This window comes from Pongo pygmaeus, chromosome 6 (genome assembly GCF_028885625.2).
Source record: "Pongo pygmaeus isolate AG05252 chromosome 6, NHGRI_mPonPyg2-v2.0_pri, whole genome shotgun sequence".
NCBI lineage: Eukaryota > Metazoa > Chordata > Mammalia > Primates > Hominidae > Pongo > Pongo pygmaeus.
The window spans coordinates 26,225,983-26,243,395 of record NC_072379.2 but is presented as its reverse complement, the minus strand read 5'-3'; the positions used below and the strand labels follow the sequence as shown (position 1 = coordinate 26,243,395).

The 17,413-nt window shown below is 36.3% G+C and overlaps 1 protein-coding gene across 2 annotated transcripts in view; it reads right to left on the bottom strand.

The window, feature by feature from the left end:
* Window positions 1-17,413, bottom strand: part of LOC129040634 (putative zinc finger protein 727) — a 46,616-nt gene that overhangs the window by 12,216 nt on the left and 16,987 nt on the right. For both annotated transcript variants that reach the window (XM_054495386.1, XM_054495385.1), the window contains exon 3: window positions 3,515-3,610. In XM_054495386.1, coding sequence (XP_054351361.1) covers window positions 3,515-3,610 — 96 coding nt within the window. The remainder of the gene's footprint in view (window positions 1-3,514; window positions 3,611-17,413) is intronic.

Genomic DNA, 17,413 nt, shown 5'->3' with positions numbered 1-17,413 from the left:
TATCAATCAAGGATACTTAATCTGGGAGAAATTTACTTTAAAAAATAAGAAAAAAATAAAGATTTTCTAATATGAACAAAAGGTAAGGGTGTTTATTACCCTTAGAACAGTCTTATAAGAAACAGACAGACTTGGTGGTTCACACCTGTAATCCTAGCAACTTTGTAGGCTGAGGCAGAAGAAGAATCATTTTAGGCCAGGAGTTTGAGACCAGCCTGGGTGATACGGTGAGACCCCTTATCAAAGAAGAGACCTTTATCCTAATTTTGTTTTTCAGGGAGAGGGTTTTAAAACCTGCTAGAGCTAAAGATTGATTAGAGTCATTTTGAAAAGGCAGGCCCTCATTCAGGTGGCAAACTTGAAAACCCTTGGTCTTGGCTACAGACCAAGAAATGGTTCACCTATTTTGACCCACTTAAAATTCTGCAGTGACTCTATAACTATCTCCAGCTCCTTCCAGCCATAGTCAAGGAGTGGTTCTGCACATCCAGAGACCCAAAGAAAGATGCCTATTTGTGGTTACAGCAGTAGGTCTGCAGACCTTGGCCTTTACTGTGCTCTCTGAAACAGTTCAGTGACTCAGTTTCAGCACTGATAGTCACAGTTCGTGGCCAGTTCTGCCAATCTAGGAACCCAGAGAGTGACCTGAGGAAATCCTGCCACATACTCAGTAAGAAACACACATCAGGCACACCATATGCCAAACCTACTGCAGAACACTGCCCTAGTACTAGCCCTACAGATCAAAGTCCTAAAGGGAATTCAGTCTGCCAAGAAATAAGACAGGATTAACAACTACCCAGGCTCCTGGTAACAAACCCACTAAAGGCAAACTCCACAACAGACCAAGAAGCAGCCATGCAACTCACGTATAACCCCTCTCCACTGCATACCCAAAAAGATCCTATCAGCTAATTGACCCAAGAGAAGATTTGTACCTCCTGAAATCAGTCTATAAAATTGGAAAATTTAGATTCAATAAATCCCCTATTAAAATTTTAGTACAATTTTTCAAAGTAATAGAAAATTCAATCTTAAAATTTATATGGAATTACAAGAAACTTTAAATAGCCAAAGCAGTTTTGAGAATTAAAAACAAAGCTAGGGGCATTATACTTTCTAATTTTAAACTACATTGGAAGGCTATTGTAATAAAAACAGGATGCTCTGTGGATAAAAATGCACACCGATATCAGTGGAACACAATGGAGAGCCCAGAAACAAATCCATCCATGTAAGATCAACTCATCTTTGACACTGGGGCACTGAGAACACACAATGCAGAAAGTACAGTCTCCTCCATGCTTGGGGCTGGGAAAAGGGAATACCCACAAGTAAAAGAATAAAATTAGACCACTTTTCATACACTGTATTTAAAAATTAACTAAACATAAAATAAGGACTCTAATGTATGACAAAATTCTTAATAATCTTAAAAGAAAACATATTTTAAAACCTTAATATTGGTTTTGAAAATGAATTTGGGATACAACAGCAAAAGTACAGCAATAAAAGCAAATATAAACAAATTAAACTGCATCAAACTAAAACGCTTCTGCATAACCAAAGAAAAATAGAATAAGAAAACCGTATCTGATAAGTGGTTAGTATCAAAAATACATAAGAAACATAAGAAACTCATATAAGTAAAAGGCAACTATAATAATAGTAATAATAACAAGATTTAAAAATAAGCCAAGGACTAAATAAATGTTAATTAATGAAAACATATAGTTGGGCAACAGGTATGTAGAAAGGTGCTCAATGTCACCAATCTGGCAGATGCAAATTAAATTTATGGTAAGATATTACTTTATACCTGTTAGGATTGCTAACACCAAAAAGAAGATTTATAACAAGTGTTGACAAGAATTATAAAGAAAAAAAATGATGTACATTCTTGGTGATGTGTAATTTCTTAAAGATATTATGAAAACCAGTATGAAGGTTCTTTAAAAAATTTTTTAATAGTACTATTGTACAATTTAGCTATCTCATTTCTGCATATACAATAAATTTACTATCTCAAAGAAATACCTGCACCTCCATGTTCATTGAAGCATTTTTCACAATTATCAAGATATCAAAGCAATCTAAAGTGTTTGTAGAAACTGACTGCACAAAAAAAATATGGCATATATACAAAATAGAATATTATTTAGCCATAAAAAATAATAAAACCCTGCCATTCTACAGCATGGATGGACCTAGATGACGTTATGCTGAGTGAAACATCACAGAAAGACAAATACCGTATGATCTCACCTCTATGGAGAATATAATAAGGTTGGACTCCTAGAAGAAGAGAGTATAGAGGTGAGTGCTAGGCCCTAGAGGTGGGGAAAGTGGGATATGTTGTTCAAATGGTACAAATTTTCAGTGAAAAGACAAATAAGTTATGGTAACCTAAGGTACAGCTTTATGATTATAGAAAGTAATACTGTTAGGTATGCCGAATATTTGCTGAGAGATCTTAATTGTTCTCACTATAAAAAAGGTAAGTATGTAAGGTTATAAATTTGTTTGTTCCTTAATTTGATTGTATTAATCATTTCATTATGTATACAGATATAAAATCAATACATTATGTATAATATATAGGTATTCAATTATTATTTGTGAAAAAATTGACGTTACTGGTATTATATATGTGTCTGTCATACACATTCATATATACACGTTTATATACATACATATGAATGACAGTCACAGTAAGCTTTATACTAAATAAAATCACAAAATGATGTCATTTAAAATAAAGATTGAGAGTTTAATAAGTACTCAGCAATGTTGCAACCTCCCCAATGACATAGCATATTTAATAAATGTATGAAGTAGATACACTGAACTATATTACAGTTGAGGAATTTGGCCACATTTGCCAACATTTGTTTATATGAAAAGAATAACATTTGAAGTAATACTATTTTAGAGTTTGTTTCATTTAGGGAGATGCTTAGTGTTTTAATACAATTACTGAGTATAAATTTCTGTAAAATCACATTTGAAGCCTCTATAGAACAGAAAATTATAAACCAGGAAGCACACATCTTTTTGTGGTGTTCCTGGGATTTCTGATCCAAACTGCAATATCACCAAAACTTCTATATTTCGACATTATCCAAAAACAGAACTTAAAAAAACTGTTTAATATAGTTTCTCAAAAATAGATATTGCTGTTTCCCCCAAGCAATGGAAAAGCAGTCAAATCACATATTTTCTTTTAAGCCATGAAAAAGACTTTATCACTGTAAACTCAGAAAACACACAAAACCAAAAAAACAACAGCAGCAACAACAACAACACACATTACTGAAGGGGATGTACAGTGCTTAGAAAATTCACAAGAATGGGGAAAAAATTCCCCTATGTTAAAGCAAGAGAAAGAAATGAAGGCTTCTCAGAAATGATTTCCACTGGAGCAGAGCTTCTGGAAGCATGTTTAAACATCTGGCTTCCTCCTTGACATTGGGAACCGTCATTTATGTCATTTGCTTCATTCACTCCCACCTACCTGGGTGTTTGGCTACTGTCTTCTGTCTCTTCACATTCCAGGGCTCTTTTCTTTGCTCCAGACAGGTCATCAAGTCTGGCTTAAAGATAGCAAGACCTGTTTTATTAGAAAAAAATAACATGACTCTTGCTAGGATAATCTGATTACCAATCTAGTACTATGCTCAGTAGAGAAGAGAGAACATTATAGAAGACTCTAGAAAATTAATTCCAATCTACTGTTTTGTAACAGAAACTTCAGAATATTTAGAAAGTAAATTTGTGGGTTATTAGCTCTATTACCCAGTAATATTGAATCAAAAATCAGTTGTGAAAATTGCATTTTTAGGTGTGGGTAACAATATTTTACACTATTAAATTTCTGATATTACCATAACTTAGACTGAAATATACAGATGAGCTCAAAAAAGGGAAAGATTAATGTTAAGATGAAACATCTTAAAGATTATATTTACTACCTAAACAGATACCCAATTTTTTCTTTTTGAAGCAGGATTCTGAAACTCATTTATGCAAAGCAGAACTTCAAAAAAAAAAACAGGAGGAAATAAAATATTTAATGTAGAATATGAGATGTATACTGAAATTATTCTCACCCAAGGAGAACAGGTTTCCGTAGTTCTCTAACATCACATCCCTATACAAATGCTGCTGGGCAGAGTCCAGGCATTCCCACTCTTCTGGGGAGAATTCTACGGCCACATCCCTGAATGTTAACACTCCCCGAAAAACAAAACATATTTACCAAGTGACTAAAGAAAGAATTCTTGATTTGACAACAGGTAAAATGAGAGTAAAGAGAGCTGGTTCTGACTTATATGAGTTACTGGAGTTATCCAATAGGATACTTTCTAGCACAGAAATATTCTCTAATGTATTTTTAACTCTGAGAAAGGATGGCATAAGATCACGAAACCAGTGTATGTGCAATACTTTTCTTGATGATACAGTATAAAATGAAGGACATTAACACAGGCATGTACATTACTTAATGCTATATTTACATAATACAAGATGAGCTGTCTATACCTCCCATATGGAAACTTCATGGTGAGTTAAAAGCATACTTCTCACATCTTATTGTGTATAGCAATAAACAGGAGATCTTGTTAAAATGCAGATTTTGACCCTGAAGATCTAGGGTAAAGCTTGAGTTTTTGAATTGATAAGAAGTTTGCCAGTGGTATTGCTTCTGGCCCAAGGAGAATATTTTGTCAAAAATTCAGTAAGTGGCACAGCCTAGGTTTTTAGTTTATTTGACCAGTAAAGAAAGATGAGGGCCTTCATTTTCCATAGGAAGCTATATGCAAAGAGAAGTCAACAAGAAAGAAGAGCTGTCAGATTAAATGTGGCTTAATCTTGTTTTTGCACATCACTTGATAAAACTCAAGGTACATATTAAAAATAAAGAGTACAATAATTAACTCTAGAGTGAAAAAATATCTGTCAGAGAGCATTTTTACCAAGTAAATAAATGAAGATCAACTATATTAAAAGAAATTTGTATCCAGTGCTGATTAACAAAGGATATGACACTACTGTGTTATGATTAACATTAACACAAAAAAGGGTCAACTTAATCTGAGTCTAGTCATGAAGAAATATCAGTTTTAAGCAAAATTTAAGCTACAAATATCTCCCATGTTCTGTAATCTCTAACGGTGTATATAAATAAGTCTTTCTCTTTTTTGGTTAAACTTTTTTTTTTAAAGCTTTAAGTTCTGGGATACATGTGCAGAACACGTGGGTTTGTTACATAGGTATACATGGGTCAAGGTGGTTTGCTGCACCTATCAACCTGTCATTGAGATTTTAAGCTCCACAAGTGTTAGGTATTTGTCCTAACGCTCTCCCTCCCCTTGCCCCCAATCCCGACAGGTCTTGGTGTGAGATGTTCCCCTCCCTGTGTCCACATGTTCTCATTGTTCGACTCCCACTTATGAGTGAGAACATGCGGTGTTTGGTTTTCTGTTCCTGTGTTAGTTTGCTGAGAATGATGGTTTCCAGCTTCATCCATATCCCAGCAAAGAACATGAACTCATTCTTTTTTATGGCTGCATAGTATTCCATGGTGTTTATGTGCCACATTTTCTTTATCCAGTCTATCACTGATGGGCATCTGGGTTGGTTCCATGTCTTTGCTATTGTTAATGGTGCTGCAATAAACATACATGTGCATGTGCGTTTATAGGAGAATAATTTATAATCCTTTGGGTACATACCCAGTAATGGGATTGCTGGGTCAATATTTCTGGTTCTATATCCTTGAGGAATCGCCACACTGTCCTCCACAATGGTTGAACTAATTTACACTCCCAAGAACAGTGTAAAAGTGTTCCTATTTCTCCACATCCTCACCATCATGTTTCCTGACATTTTAATAATCACCATTCTAACTGACATGAGATACTATCTCATTGTGGTTTTGATTTGCATTTCTCTAATGACCAGTGATGATGAGTTTTTTTTCATGTTTGTTGGCTGCATAAATGTCTTCTTTTGAAAAGTGACTGTTTGTATCCTTTGCCCACTTTTTGATGGGGTTGTTTTCTTCTGGTAAATTTGTTTAAATTCCTTGTAGATTCTGGATATTAGCCCTTTGTCAGATGGACAGATTGCAAAAATTTTCTCTCATTCTGTTTGTTTAGTTTTTTTCTGGTAAATTTGTTTCTTTCTTGTAGATTCTGGATATTAGTCCTTTGTCAGATGGATAGATTGCAAAGTTTTTCTCCCATTCTGTAGGTTGCCTGTTCACTCTGAGGATAGTTTCTTTTGCAGTGCAGAAGCTCTTTAGTTTAATTAGATCCCATTTGTCAGTTTTGGCTTTTGTTGTTACTGCTTTTGGTGTTTTAGCCACGAAGTCTTTCCCACGCCTATGTCCTGAATAGTACTGCCTCAGTTTTCTTCTAGGGTTTTTATGGTTTTAGGTTTTACCTTTAAGTCTTTAATCCATCTTGATTTAATTTTTGTATAAGGTGCAAGGAAGGGGTCCAGTTTCTGTTTTCTGCATATGGCGAAACAGTTTTCCCAGCACCATTTATTACCTAGGGAATCCTCTCCTCATTGCTTGTTTTTGTCAGGTTTATCGAAGATCAGATGGTTGTGGATGTGTGGTGTTATTTCTGAGGCCTCTGTTCTGTTCCATTGGTCTATACATCTGTTTTGGTACCAGTACCATGCTGTTTTGGTTACTGTAGCCTTGTAGTATAGTTTGAAGTCAGGTAGCATGATGCCTCCAGCTTTGTTCTTTTTGCTTAAGATTGTGTTGGTTATATGGGCTTTTTTGGTTCCATATAAAATTTAAAGTAGTTTTTTCTAATTCTGCAAAGAAAGTTAATGGTAGCTTGATGGGACTAGCATTGAATCTATAAATTACTTTGGACAGTGTGGCCATTTTCATGATACTGATTCTTCCTATCCATGATCATGGATTTTTTTTTTCCATTTGTTTGTGTCCTCTCTAATTTCCTTGCTTTAGCATCCTAGAGAGGAAGTCTCTTCTAATTATTTTTTATTCAGAACTTTCTGAGTTATCCTGGGCAATAAAAACCATTCTCATTAAATGTGCATTTTTATAAGCAGTTTTGCATAGATTTAATGGAAGCTAAACAGTACATGGTCTCCTTCTTCAGTGATAACCAAGGACCTGATCCCATCTCAAACAGGAATCTTGGGCATCCACACCTTTCCACGTTCAACAGCCACAAAAGGAACATTTGTAATGCTGCTGGTTATAAATTCATGGTGACAATTTTTTCATGGCTTATTAAAAGCTATGATGTAGAAAATAAAGAGAAGGCTCTGGTATACAAGAAAGAAGTATTTCTCAGAGCCCCTTAACTATCATGAGAATAGAAAGTGAAAAAGGAGTTAAACTGATTGGGCAAGAACATCACAAGCAGAGAAGTTAACATTTGCAAGTTCTACACACATGATATTTCAGAAGAAAAAGTGGACACAGTCTCTTACTTCAGACACATTCACCTCAGAATAAGCCATTTCTTTATTTTTCTTCTCCTTCTCTGTGATCCCTTCCAGGTGTGATTATCTGCACAAATTAAACCTGTTTCTTGAGAATATGCCTTTGAAGCATCAGTGAAACTCCTTCCCTTGAAATCACCACACCCACAGGCAGAAGGTCCTAGAATTGCAGATAAAGTCTGCCTTTGTTTGTCCTTTATCACAGGAGAGGTTCAGAACCAGTAAACTCCTAAATAAAAACCAAAATGTGAGCTTCCCCTTTCCAACACTCAGTTGCTCTTCTCTGCCACAGATGCCAGAAATTTCTACTACAGCAATGAGAATATGGGCCGCAGTGACCTGCCCCTACCAAACCCACGCAGAGCAGTCTCTATGATCTTTATCTGGGACTAAAACTAAACTCACCTCTCGTGAAACTATCTGAAAGCACTCATGATTGACCCTGGGCTCACCTTAGCCTCACATGTGGCACTTAATTCAAACAACATGGCTGCAGGGGGGAAGTGGAGCAAGACGACTAAATAGCACCCTCCAGCAACCATCCCCCGGATAAAACACCAAGTAGAATGACTATCCAAATAAGAAGCATCTTCATAAGAACCAAAACTCTGGGGAGTGACCACAGGACCTAGTTTTAGCATCAAATCAAAGAGGCACTGAAGACGGTAACAAAGCTGTTAATTGCCAATAGCAGCCCTCCTCCATTCCCTGGAAATGCACCTTGGTACAGACAGAAAATCCGTGGGCTTACATAAGGGAGAGTGCAGTAATTGTGAGACTTAGCAGTAAAACTCAGTGCTGCCTGTCACGGCAGAAAGCAACATGGGGCAGAATTCAGCCAGAGCCTACAGAGGGAGCACTCAGACTAGCCATAGTCAGAGAGGAAGTGTCCATTTCAGTAATCAAAACCTGAGTTTCAGGTAGCCCATCACATGGGCTAAAGCACTCTGGGGTTCTAAATAAACTTGAAAGGCAGTGTAAGCCACTGGGACTGCAATTTCTGGGCAAATCCTGGTGCTTTGTGAGATGCCAACTGGGATGGCCCAGAAAGTGCCTGCATCATCCTTACCCAAGGCACAGGCAGTGCAGTTCACAGCTCCAGGAGAAAATCTTTCTTTCTACTTGAGGAAAGGGGAGAGAAGAGTAAAGAACACTTTGTCCCACAACTGGGACATCATCTCAGCCACAGTAGAATACAGCACCAGAAAAAGCCCTGAGGCCCCCTTTCTAGGACTTAGTTCCTGGGTGACAGTTCTAGACATACCCTGGGCCAGAAGAGAACACACTGCCTTGAAGGGAAGGTACCAGTTCTGGCAGGATTCATCACCTTTGGCCTTGAATAAACATCAGCAGTAACCAAGTAGTACTTCTTGTAGCCCTTGGGGGTTGAGACCTAGTGCAGTGCAATCCAAGCTGTGGCAGCCATGTGGAGAGACTCCTGCTTGAGGAAAAGAGAGGGAAGAGTAAAAGAGGCTTTGTCTTGAAGCTTGATTACCAGCTCAGCCATAGTGAGGAAGCAGTAACAAGATAGCTCCTGAGGTCACTGATTTCAGGCCTTGGCTCCTGGATGACATTTCTGGAACCACCCTGAGCCAGAGAAGAACCCACTGCCCTGAAGCAAAAGAAGCAGGCCCGGCAGAATTCACCACAAGCTGCCGCAAGATCCCTTGGGTCCTCACTGGATATCAGCAGTAGCCTGGAAGTACTTACTGTGGGCTCTGGGTGGTGGTGACCATGGGGAGTGGCTTCTTATACTTGAGAAAGGAGAAAAAAGAGTAGGAAGGATGTTGTCTCACGGCTTCAGTGCCAGCTAAGACAACGCAGAATAGGGCACCAAATAGATTCCTAAGGCTTCTGACTCCATGTTCTTCCTACCAAATTGCATTGTGCTACCCCCAGCCCAGGGTGGGTAAGAGCTCACTGCCCTGAAGGAAAGGACATGAGCCTGGCTGGATCCACCACCTACTGACTGAAGAGAACTTGGGTCTTGAGTGAACATCAGCAGTACCTAGGTAGTGGTCACTGTGGGCCTTATGTGAGAGCCAGTCCTGTGCTAGCTTTGGGTCTGACTTAGTGTAGTCCTAGTGATGGTGGCCACAGGGGTGCTTGTGTTACACCAACCTCAGCTCCAGGCAGCACAGCATGGAGAGAGAGAGAAATTCCATTTATTTGGCAGAATTAAAAAAATAGAAAAAGAGTCTGCCTGGTAACCCAGAGACTCTCTTGGATCTTACCTATGACCACCAAAGTGGTACTTCTACAAGTCTGCAAGGATCACAGTGTTATTCAGGTTGGGGTGTCCCCTAATGCAGATATGACTGCAATGATCAAAGACTTAGATTACAACACTCAATTCCCTTTGAATACTTGGAAAGCCTTTCTAAGAAGGACAGGTATTAAAAAGCCCAGAATGCAAAAACTAAAATAAATACCTAACTCATTAATGCCCAGACTTCAATGAACATCCACAAAAATTAGGACTATTTAGGAAAACACAACCTCATTAAATGAGCTAAATAAGGCACTAGTGTGCAAATCCTGAGAGACAGAGATATGTAACCTTTCAGACAGGAAATTCAAAACAGCTGTTTTGAAAAAGCTCAGCAAAATTCAAAATAACAACAAAAAAAGAAATTCAGAATCTGATCCAATAAACTTAACAAATTGATTAAAATCATTTTGAAGAATCAGGCAAAAATTCTGGTGCTGAGAATTCAAATGACATTGAAAAGTGCATCAGAGTCTCTCAACAGCAGAATTGATCAAGCAGAAGAAAGAATCAGTGAATTTGAACACAGGCTATTTGAAAAGATACAGTCAGATGAGACAAAAAAAAAAAATAGCCTCAAGAGGGCAATTCTAAGAGTTATGGCCTTCCAGAGGAGGTAGAGAAAAAGTTCTGGGTAGAAAGCTTATTCAAAGGGATAATGAGAACTTCATATATATATATATATTCATGTACAAGAAGGTTATAGAATACCAAGCAGAATTCACTTAAGTATGACCACCTGAAGGTCTTTAATAATAAAACTCTCAAAGGTCAAAGACAAAGGATTCTAAAAGCAGCAAGAGAAAAGAAACAACATTCAAACAAGCACCAATATGTTTGACCGTAGACTCTTCAGTGGAAATCTTACAGTCAAGGAGATGGTGACATGACATACTTAATGTACTGAAGGAAAAAACTTTTATCCTAGAATAATACACCCAGCAAAAATATCCTTCAACCATTAAAAAAACTAACAAGCTGAGAGATTTTATTAACACCCCCAGACCTGTCCTACAAAAATGCTAAAGGCAGTTCTTCAATCTAAAAGAATAGAACATTAATGAGCAATAAGAAGACATCTGGTACAAAACTCACTGGTAATACGAAGGACACAGAAAACACAAAATTTTCTAGCACTGTAAATATGGTATGTAAACTATTCATATTTTGAGAAGCCTAAAAGATTAGTCCATACTTATAATTATTAAAAATAATAACTTTCTCTACCTCCTTAAGGCCATAACTCTTATATTTCTACTTTTGAGGCTTAGTTATTCAAAATACTAACTACACAAGTTTAAGACATAGTATAATAAGATATAAATAGAAACGACAAAATGTTAAAAAGTTGGGAGATAAAGTTAAGCTGTATTTTTTATTAGTTTTCTCTTTGCTTGTTTGTTCATTTTTACAAGTGTTAAGTTGCCATCAGTTTAAAATAATGAGTTATAAGATGTTATTTGCAAGCCTCATGGTAACCTCAAATAAAAAAACTTATACTAGACACACATACATAAAATCAAAAAATAAAAAATAAAAAATAAAACATACCACTAGATAAATCATCTTCACTAAAAGAAAGAAAGGATGAATGGGAGAGAGAAAAGGAGAGAAAAAGAAAGAGAAAATACCACAAAACAAGAAATCAGATAACAGAATGGCAGACGTGTCTTTATTTATTAATAATAACACTGAATGTAAATTAATTTAACTCCTCAGTCAAAAGATAGATTGGCCAAATGGGTAAAAATAAAAACGAGACCCAACAATCCGTTTCCTACAAGATACACACTTCACCTATAAAGACACAGAAAGACTGAAAATAAAGGGATAGAAAAACATACTCCATGCAAATGGAAACCAAAAAAAGAGCAGGAATAGCTATACTTACATTAAACAAAACAGATTTCAAAAAGATACTCCATGCAAATGGAAACCAAAAAAAGAGCAGGGATAGCTATACTTATATTAAACAAAACAGATTTCAAGAAAAAAAACTATAAAAAGAAAACAAAAGTTATTATATTATAAAAAAAAGTGGTCAATTCAGCAAGAGAATATAACAATTGCAAGTTTATATGCATCTAACACTGGAGAACTCAGATACATGAAGTAAATATTAGAGCTAAAGAGAGAGATCAACCCCAATACAATAATAGCTAGAGACTTCAGCAACCCACTTTCAGCAGTAGACACATCATCCAGATAGTAAAATCAACAAATAAACATTGGACTTAATCTGCACTATGGACCAAATAGACCTAATAGATATTTACAAAGAATTTCATCAAAAAGCCACAGAATACAAATTCTACACCTCAGCCCCTGGGTTATTCTCAAGGACAGACCATGTGTTAGGTCACAAAATAACTCTTAAAATAAGCTCCCCCAAAATAAAATTATGTCAGGTATTTTCTCTGACGATAATAGAATAAAACTAGAAATCACTAACAGAAAAAACTTTGGAAACTATACAAACACAGAGAAATTAAAATATGCTCCTGAATGACTGGTGGGCCAATACAGAAATTAAGAAAAAAATTTAAAATGTTCTTGAAAGAAATGAAAGACATAATTATGAATATAGTGAAAGAAGTACTAAAAAGGTTTATAGCAATAAGTGCCTACCTCAAAAAAGTTTAAAAAAAAACTCCGAATAACCTATTGATGTATCATATAGAACTAGAAAAGAGCAAACCAAACCCAAAATTAGAAGAAAAAAATAAAAATTATAGCAGAAATAAATGAATACAAAACAAAATATCAAAAGATAAACATAATGAAAGTTAGTTTTTTGAAAAGATAAACAAAATTTACAAAACGTTAGCCCATTGGCTAAAGATCTGGGATTCAGGTTCCCATGGTGTTGGAATTACTTTCAGGTCTGAAGGTGCCAAGTGCATTGAAAGATGGGGCTGGAATGGCTGATTGCTCTGCTGTGAAGCTATTTTTCTACAAATCTGGCTGAACTGCTCTGGAAGGGACTGTGTATCACAAATAGGCAGAGAAATATTCTGCCTGCAGATTTTGGAGCAAGCCAAAGAGAGAAAAGCCTCTCTGAACTAAAGCCTTGTGCGTACCTCCTGTGTTTATATCCTGTATGGTAATTCTGTACAGTGTTTGGAAAGCATAATTAAAAACAAAATTATCTCCAACCTCAGAGACACTGTAAAATGGCAGAAGAAAATTGTTTTATTACATAATTAAACCAGAATGTGATATGCATCATAGGCAATCTGCTGAGATTACAAAAGCAGAAATAAAAATCACCATATTTAGTCTTTAAGTAGAAGACTTAACAGCATAATCTGTCATATATAGTTTATCCTAAATAAAACTATTAATTGAGAAGGCTATCTATATATTGGGTATATTCAATGAAAATTTAAATTGGCTATACTCAAAAGCAAAATAAGCTTTCCTTGCCTTCATAATATTTTATGAAGTTACCTACTGTCCAACAGAAATGTAAACCATTTACATTTCAACGCAATGGTTTCCAGGTCCTAGAGAAAGACATTTCTAATTTAAAAAGACTGACAAAGTCCTATTTACCTATTTAAATAATTCATATATATTTAATAGAGACACAAAACAAATTTACATGTAAAAATTTTCTAAAATTATTTTTAAAGAGGAGAGCAAAATGTCTTCTTTTATCTTCAAGTTGGATAATTAAGTCTGGTATTTCTAATTTGTATTTGCCCTTATAACAGCCAAGTCTAAGGCCATGACCTTGAACTCATGGACATCTGATTTCCAGTAGGCATTTGAATCAGGCACCTGAGGAGTGGCATTGGGTACAATTTGTTCTTATGAAAGAGGGTTTGGTCAGGAAGTAAAGGCAGAAGAAAGATGCTATGAAGAACTGTTAATGTGAAATAATTTGAATAATCAATAAAGCCTCAACGTCCAGTTTTAGAGAGTTTATTCAAGTGAAAAGCTAGAAATAGTCATCCAGGAGACAAAGGCTCTAGTGAAATGAGATGAGTGCTTCATAGGTGAAACTTGAGTTCTTATTACTACGGGCAAAAAACAAAGAAATTTAACAAGACTACAAGTTTCTATACAAGGCTGGTTTAAGATTTACAAAAAAATCAATCAGTTACAATGTATTTTTTCTACCTTTTTTTTACAACTGGTTTTTCTTTCCTTTTCAACCTAAGACTGTATTTAACATTTCATCTTAAGAAAATGCAATAGCCAGCCAGGTGCAGCGGCTCATGCCTGTAATCCCAGCACTTTGGGAGGCTGAGGCAGGTGGATCACGAGGTCAGGAGTTTGAGACCAGCCTGACCAACATGGTGAAACCCCGTCTCTATTAAAAATACAAAAATTAGCAGGGCATGGTGGCATGCACATGTAATCCCAGCTACTCAGGAGGCTGAGGCAGGAGAATCGCTTGAACCCGGGAGGCGGAGGTTGCAGTGAGCGGAGATCGTGCCACTACACTCCAGCCTGGGCAACTGATTGAGACACCGTCTCAAAAAAAAAAAAAAAAGACAATGCAATAGCCATAAGCAATAGGTTAATCTATAATGAAAGTCAATAGGGAAGGGTAAAGAGGTCTTCCATGGGGCACTTCAGCCATTTACAACAACTGACAAAAGAATACAGATGTAGACATAGGTATAATCCATAAACAGAAAAACAAAGGTTACAGCTGCCTTGTGACTGCTGCCTGCCGTATTACCCAGATCTTGTATTTACATTCCTTTAAGGCCTGGAATAATTTAGAATATCAAACAGCTTAAATTTTGAATTATTTAGTTTTACAGGACCTATGGGCAGGGGAAAGTCCAGAGTTAGTGGAAAGACTAAATTTGTGCTACAGATAGTGACTCAGAAAGGGTTAGGCGCTGGCTTACTTCTGTGTCTATACAGGTAGAAGAGACTATGATCAGGTGACTCAGAAGCCCAGTTGAGTGGATGGACCAGGTTGTTGACACAGATTTAGGGTCTGGGGACAGGGATAAGTCTAAAGTCCTCTAGGCACTTGTATTTGGCTGAAAACTCTAGGAGCAAAGAAAATGTAGATGCAATTTGTGAGCATGGAGATTAGTCCTAAGAGGGGTGTGAGCATATTATTATGTAGCGTGCATGTGGCCAGGTGGGCAGAATCACATACTGGTAGCTAAATGGGAGAAGGAGTCTGACCTCATAACTCACTTCCTATGTGTCCTCAGTTCCTGTTGACCTTGGGAGAAACATGGAATCACAGAACAATTTACAGTGTGACAGTCTTGTGTGCAGTAGAACAGAACCTCCCTTTTCTGAGACACCTGGAGTCTCCCTTCAGCCCAGGGCCTGCCTGACACTTGCTGAGTAACTCACAGGCACGCACATGTCCTTGGCTTCTGTTATTTGTTGATGATGGACCCAAGTGTCAAAAACATGAGCAAAACAACTCCATTTTCTTTTGAGTAACCCAGGGCATGTTGTGAGAAGTTATTATAGCATGAGCATGAAGATGTTTTTATCCCAGCTTTGTTGGAAAATTAACAAATCAAAAACAAAAAAAGAAAATGAACAAAATCAGCAACAATGGATATGTGGTAGGAATAGATGAATGCCTTCAACAATTATGCCATGAATCTATACTTTATTAAGTAATAAAGGAGAATATAACTGCATGAAGAGATCAGATTATGATGTTTTCAAATAGTTTGTGGGTATGTGTTTACTATGAATTTTTGTACCACAAATACCCCCGCTTTTAGGTATTTATTATTTTACGTTTTTAAAAAAATCAACTTTTATTTGAAGTCCTGGGTCACATATGCAGATGGGCAGCTTTGTCACATAGGTAAATGTATGTCATGGTAGTTTGCTGCATAGATCAACCCATCACCCAGGTATTAAGCCCAGCACCCATTAGCTGTTCTTCCTCATGCTCTCCCTGCCCCCTGACAGGCCCCAGGGTGTGTTGTTCCCCCAGTGTGTTCATGTAACTCATCATTCAGCTTCGACTTATTAGTATGAGAGCATGCAGTGTTTGGTTTTCTGTTCCTGTGTTAGTTTGCTGAGAATAGCGGCTTCCAGCTCCATCCATGTCCTTGTCAAGGACATGATCCTTTTCCTTCTTATGGCTGCATGGTATTCCATGGTACATATGTACCACATTTTCTTTATCCAGTCCACTGTTGAAAGGCATTTGGGTTAATTCCATGTCTTTGCCATTGTGAATAGTTTTTTTGTTTTACTTTTTAAAACAGTATACTGCTTAAGGTTAAAAAATACATTGTAAAAACATACTTTGAGAGCACTGAACCTATTGAAATGTAATCGTAAGTGTTTCATGCTCACCAAACTGTAGTTTAATATTTGTTATAAATAATTCTTTGGGGGCTGTTTTAACATTTCTTATCTAGCATTTTTTTAAATGCTTATTACTTCAAATGAGTGCCCATAATATGGTAAAGATATAGGAGATTTCAAATAAAAAAGAACTCACAGAATTTACATGTTTTGAGGAAAATGTCTCAGCTCTAATTGGTCAGAATTTACATAAAGGCAGATGTCTTTATACAAACACATACGACAGGAAAGCAGAGCAAAACTGTGGTTTGCACCAGGCAAGATAAGGAAAAAAAGAAGGAGCTAAAGAAGGGAATCTTGATAAACAGTGTGGTTGAGGACTAAGTTTAGGTGGCCCTAGAAAGGCCTTACTAAGAATTAGGAGGTTCTAGTAATTCATCGAGAGTGACTAAGTAGTTTTGTAAAGAGTAAACAGAAAGATGTACATTTTTTGTAGGATGAAAAATGTTGATGCTCCTACTAAATAAACTATAATCTATTCCAATAATTGACATGTTCTTATTACTGTTACTCAGTTAACTACACTAATAAGTATTTTGATTTTCAAGTCAGGATATTACTGCCTCTTAACATACTCAACAATAAGTTAAATAATATGTTATTATTCCTGTTTCACAAATGAGAGCTGTGAGACACAAAGAGTCTGTGTAACTTATGTAAGTTGACTTTTTAATTGTTGGGATAAATTTCAGGCTGTTTTTAAAACCAACTTTCTTCTCTATTAGATGTCTTTTGTCACATTCTCAGCCATAGTTTTAGAAATGTCTATATCTTCTCTCCTGCTCACACTATTTTGATGTCATGAGTTACTATCTTAGCACTTCTTAGAATAGTGCCTGGCATATCGTACACAGCATTATCAAACATGATTCCCAAAGGAAAAAAATAAAAACATAATTTCTACTTGTAGATGATATCAATATACCTAGCAACCCAAGAGATTCAACAAATATCAAGATTTAGCACAGTGGCAGGATATAAAATAAACCTGCTTATAAAATAAATATAAAAATCAATGCTCTATCATATTGAAACACCACTTTACACACATGACAATGGCTATTACACAAAAAACAACATAATCCCTAAAAGAGCAAGTGGTGTAAAGAAGAGGGAGAAATTAGAATGCTTTTTAACTCCTGGTACAAATGTAAAATGGTGCAGCCACTATAAAAACAATGTGGACATTTCTTGAAAAAAACAAACAAAATGAACATTCTTCTACTTAGAACATAGAATTATATGATCCAGCTATTTCATTACTAAATATATATCCAAAAGAATTAAAAGCAGGGGATTGAAGAAATATTCGTATGCTTGTGTTTATGGCAG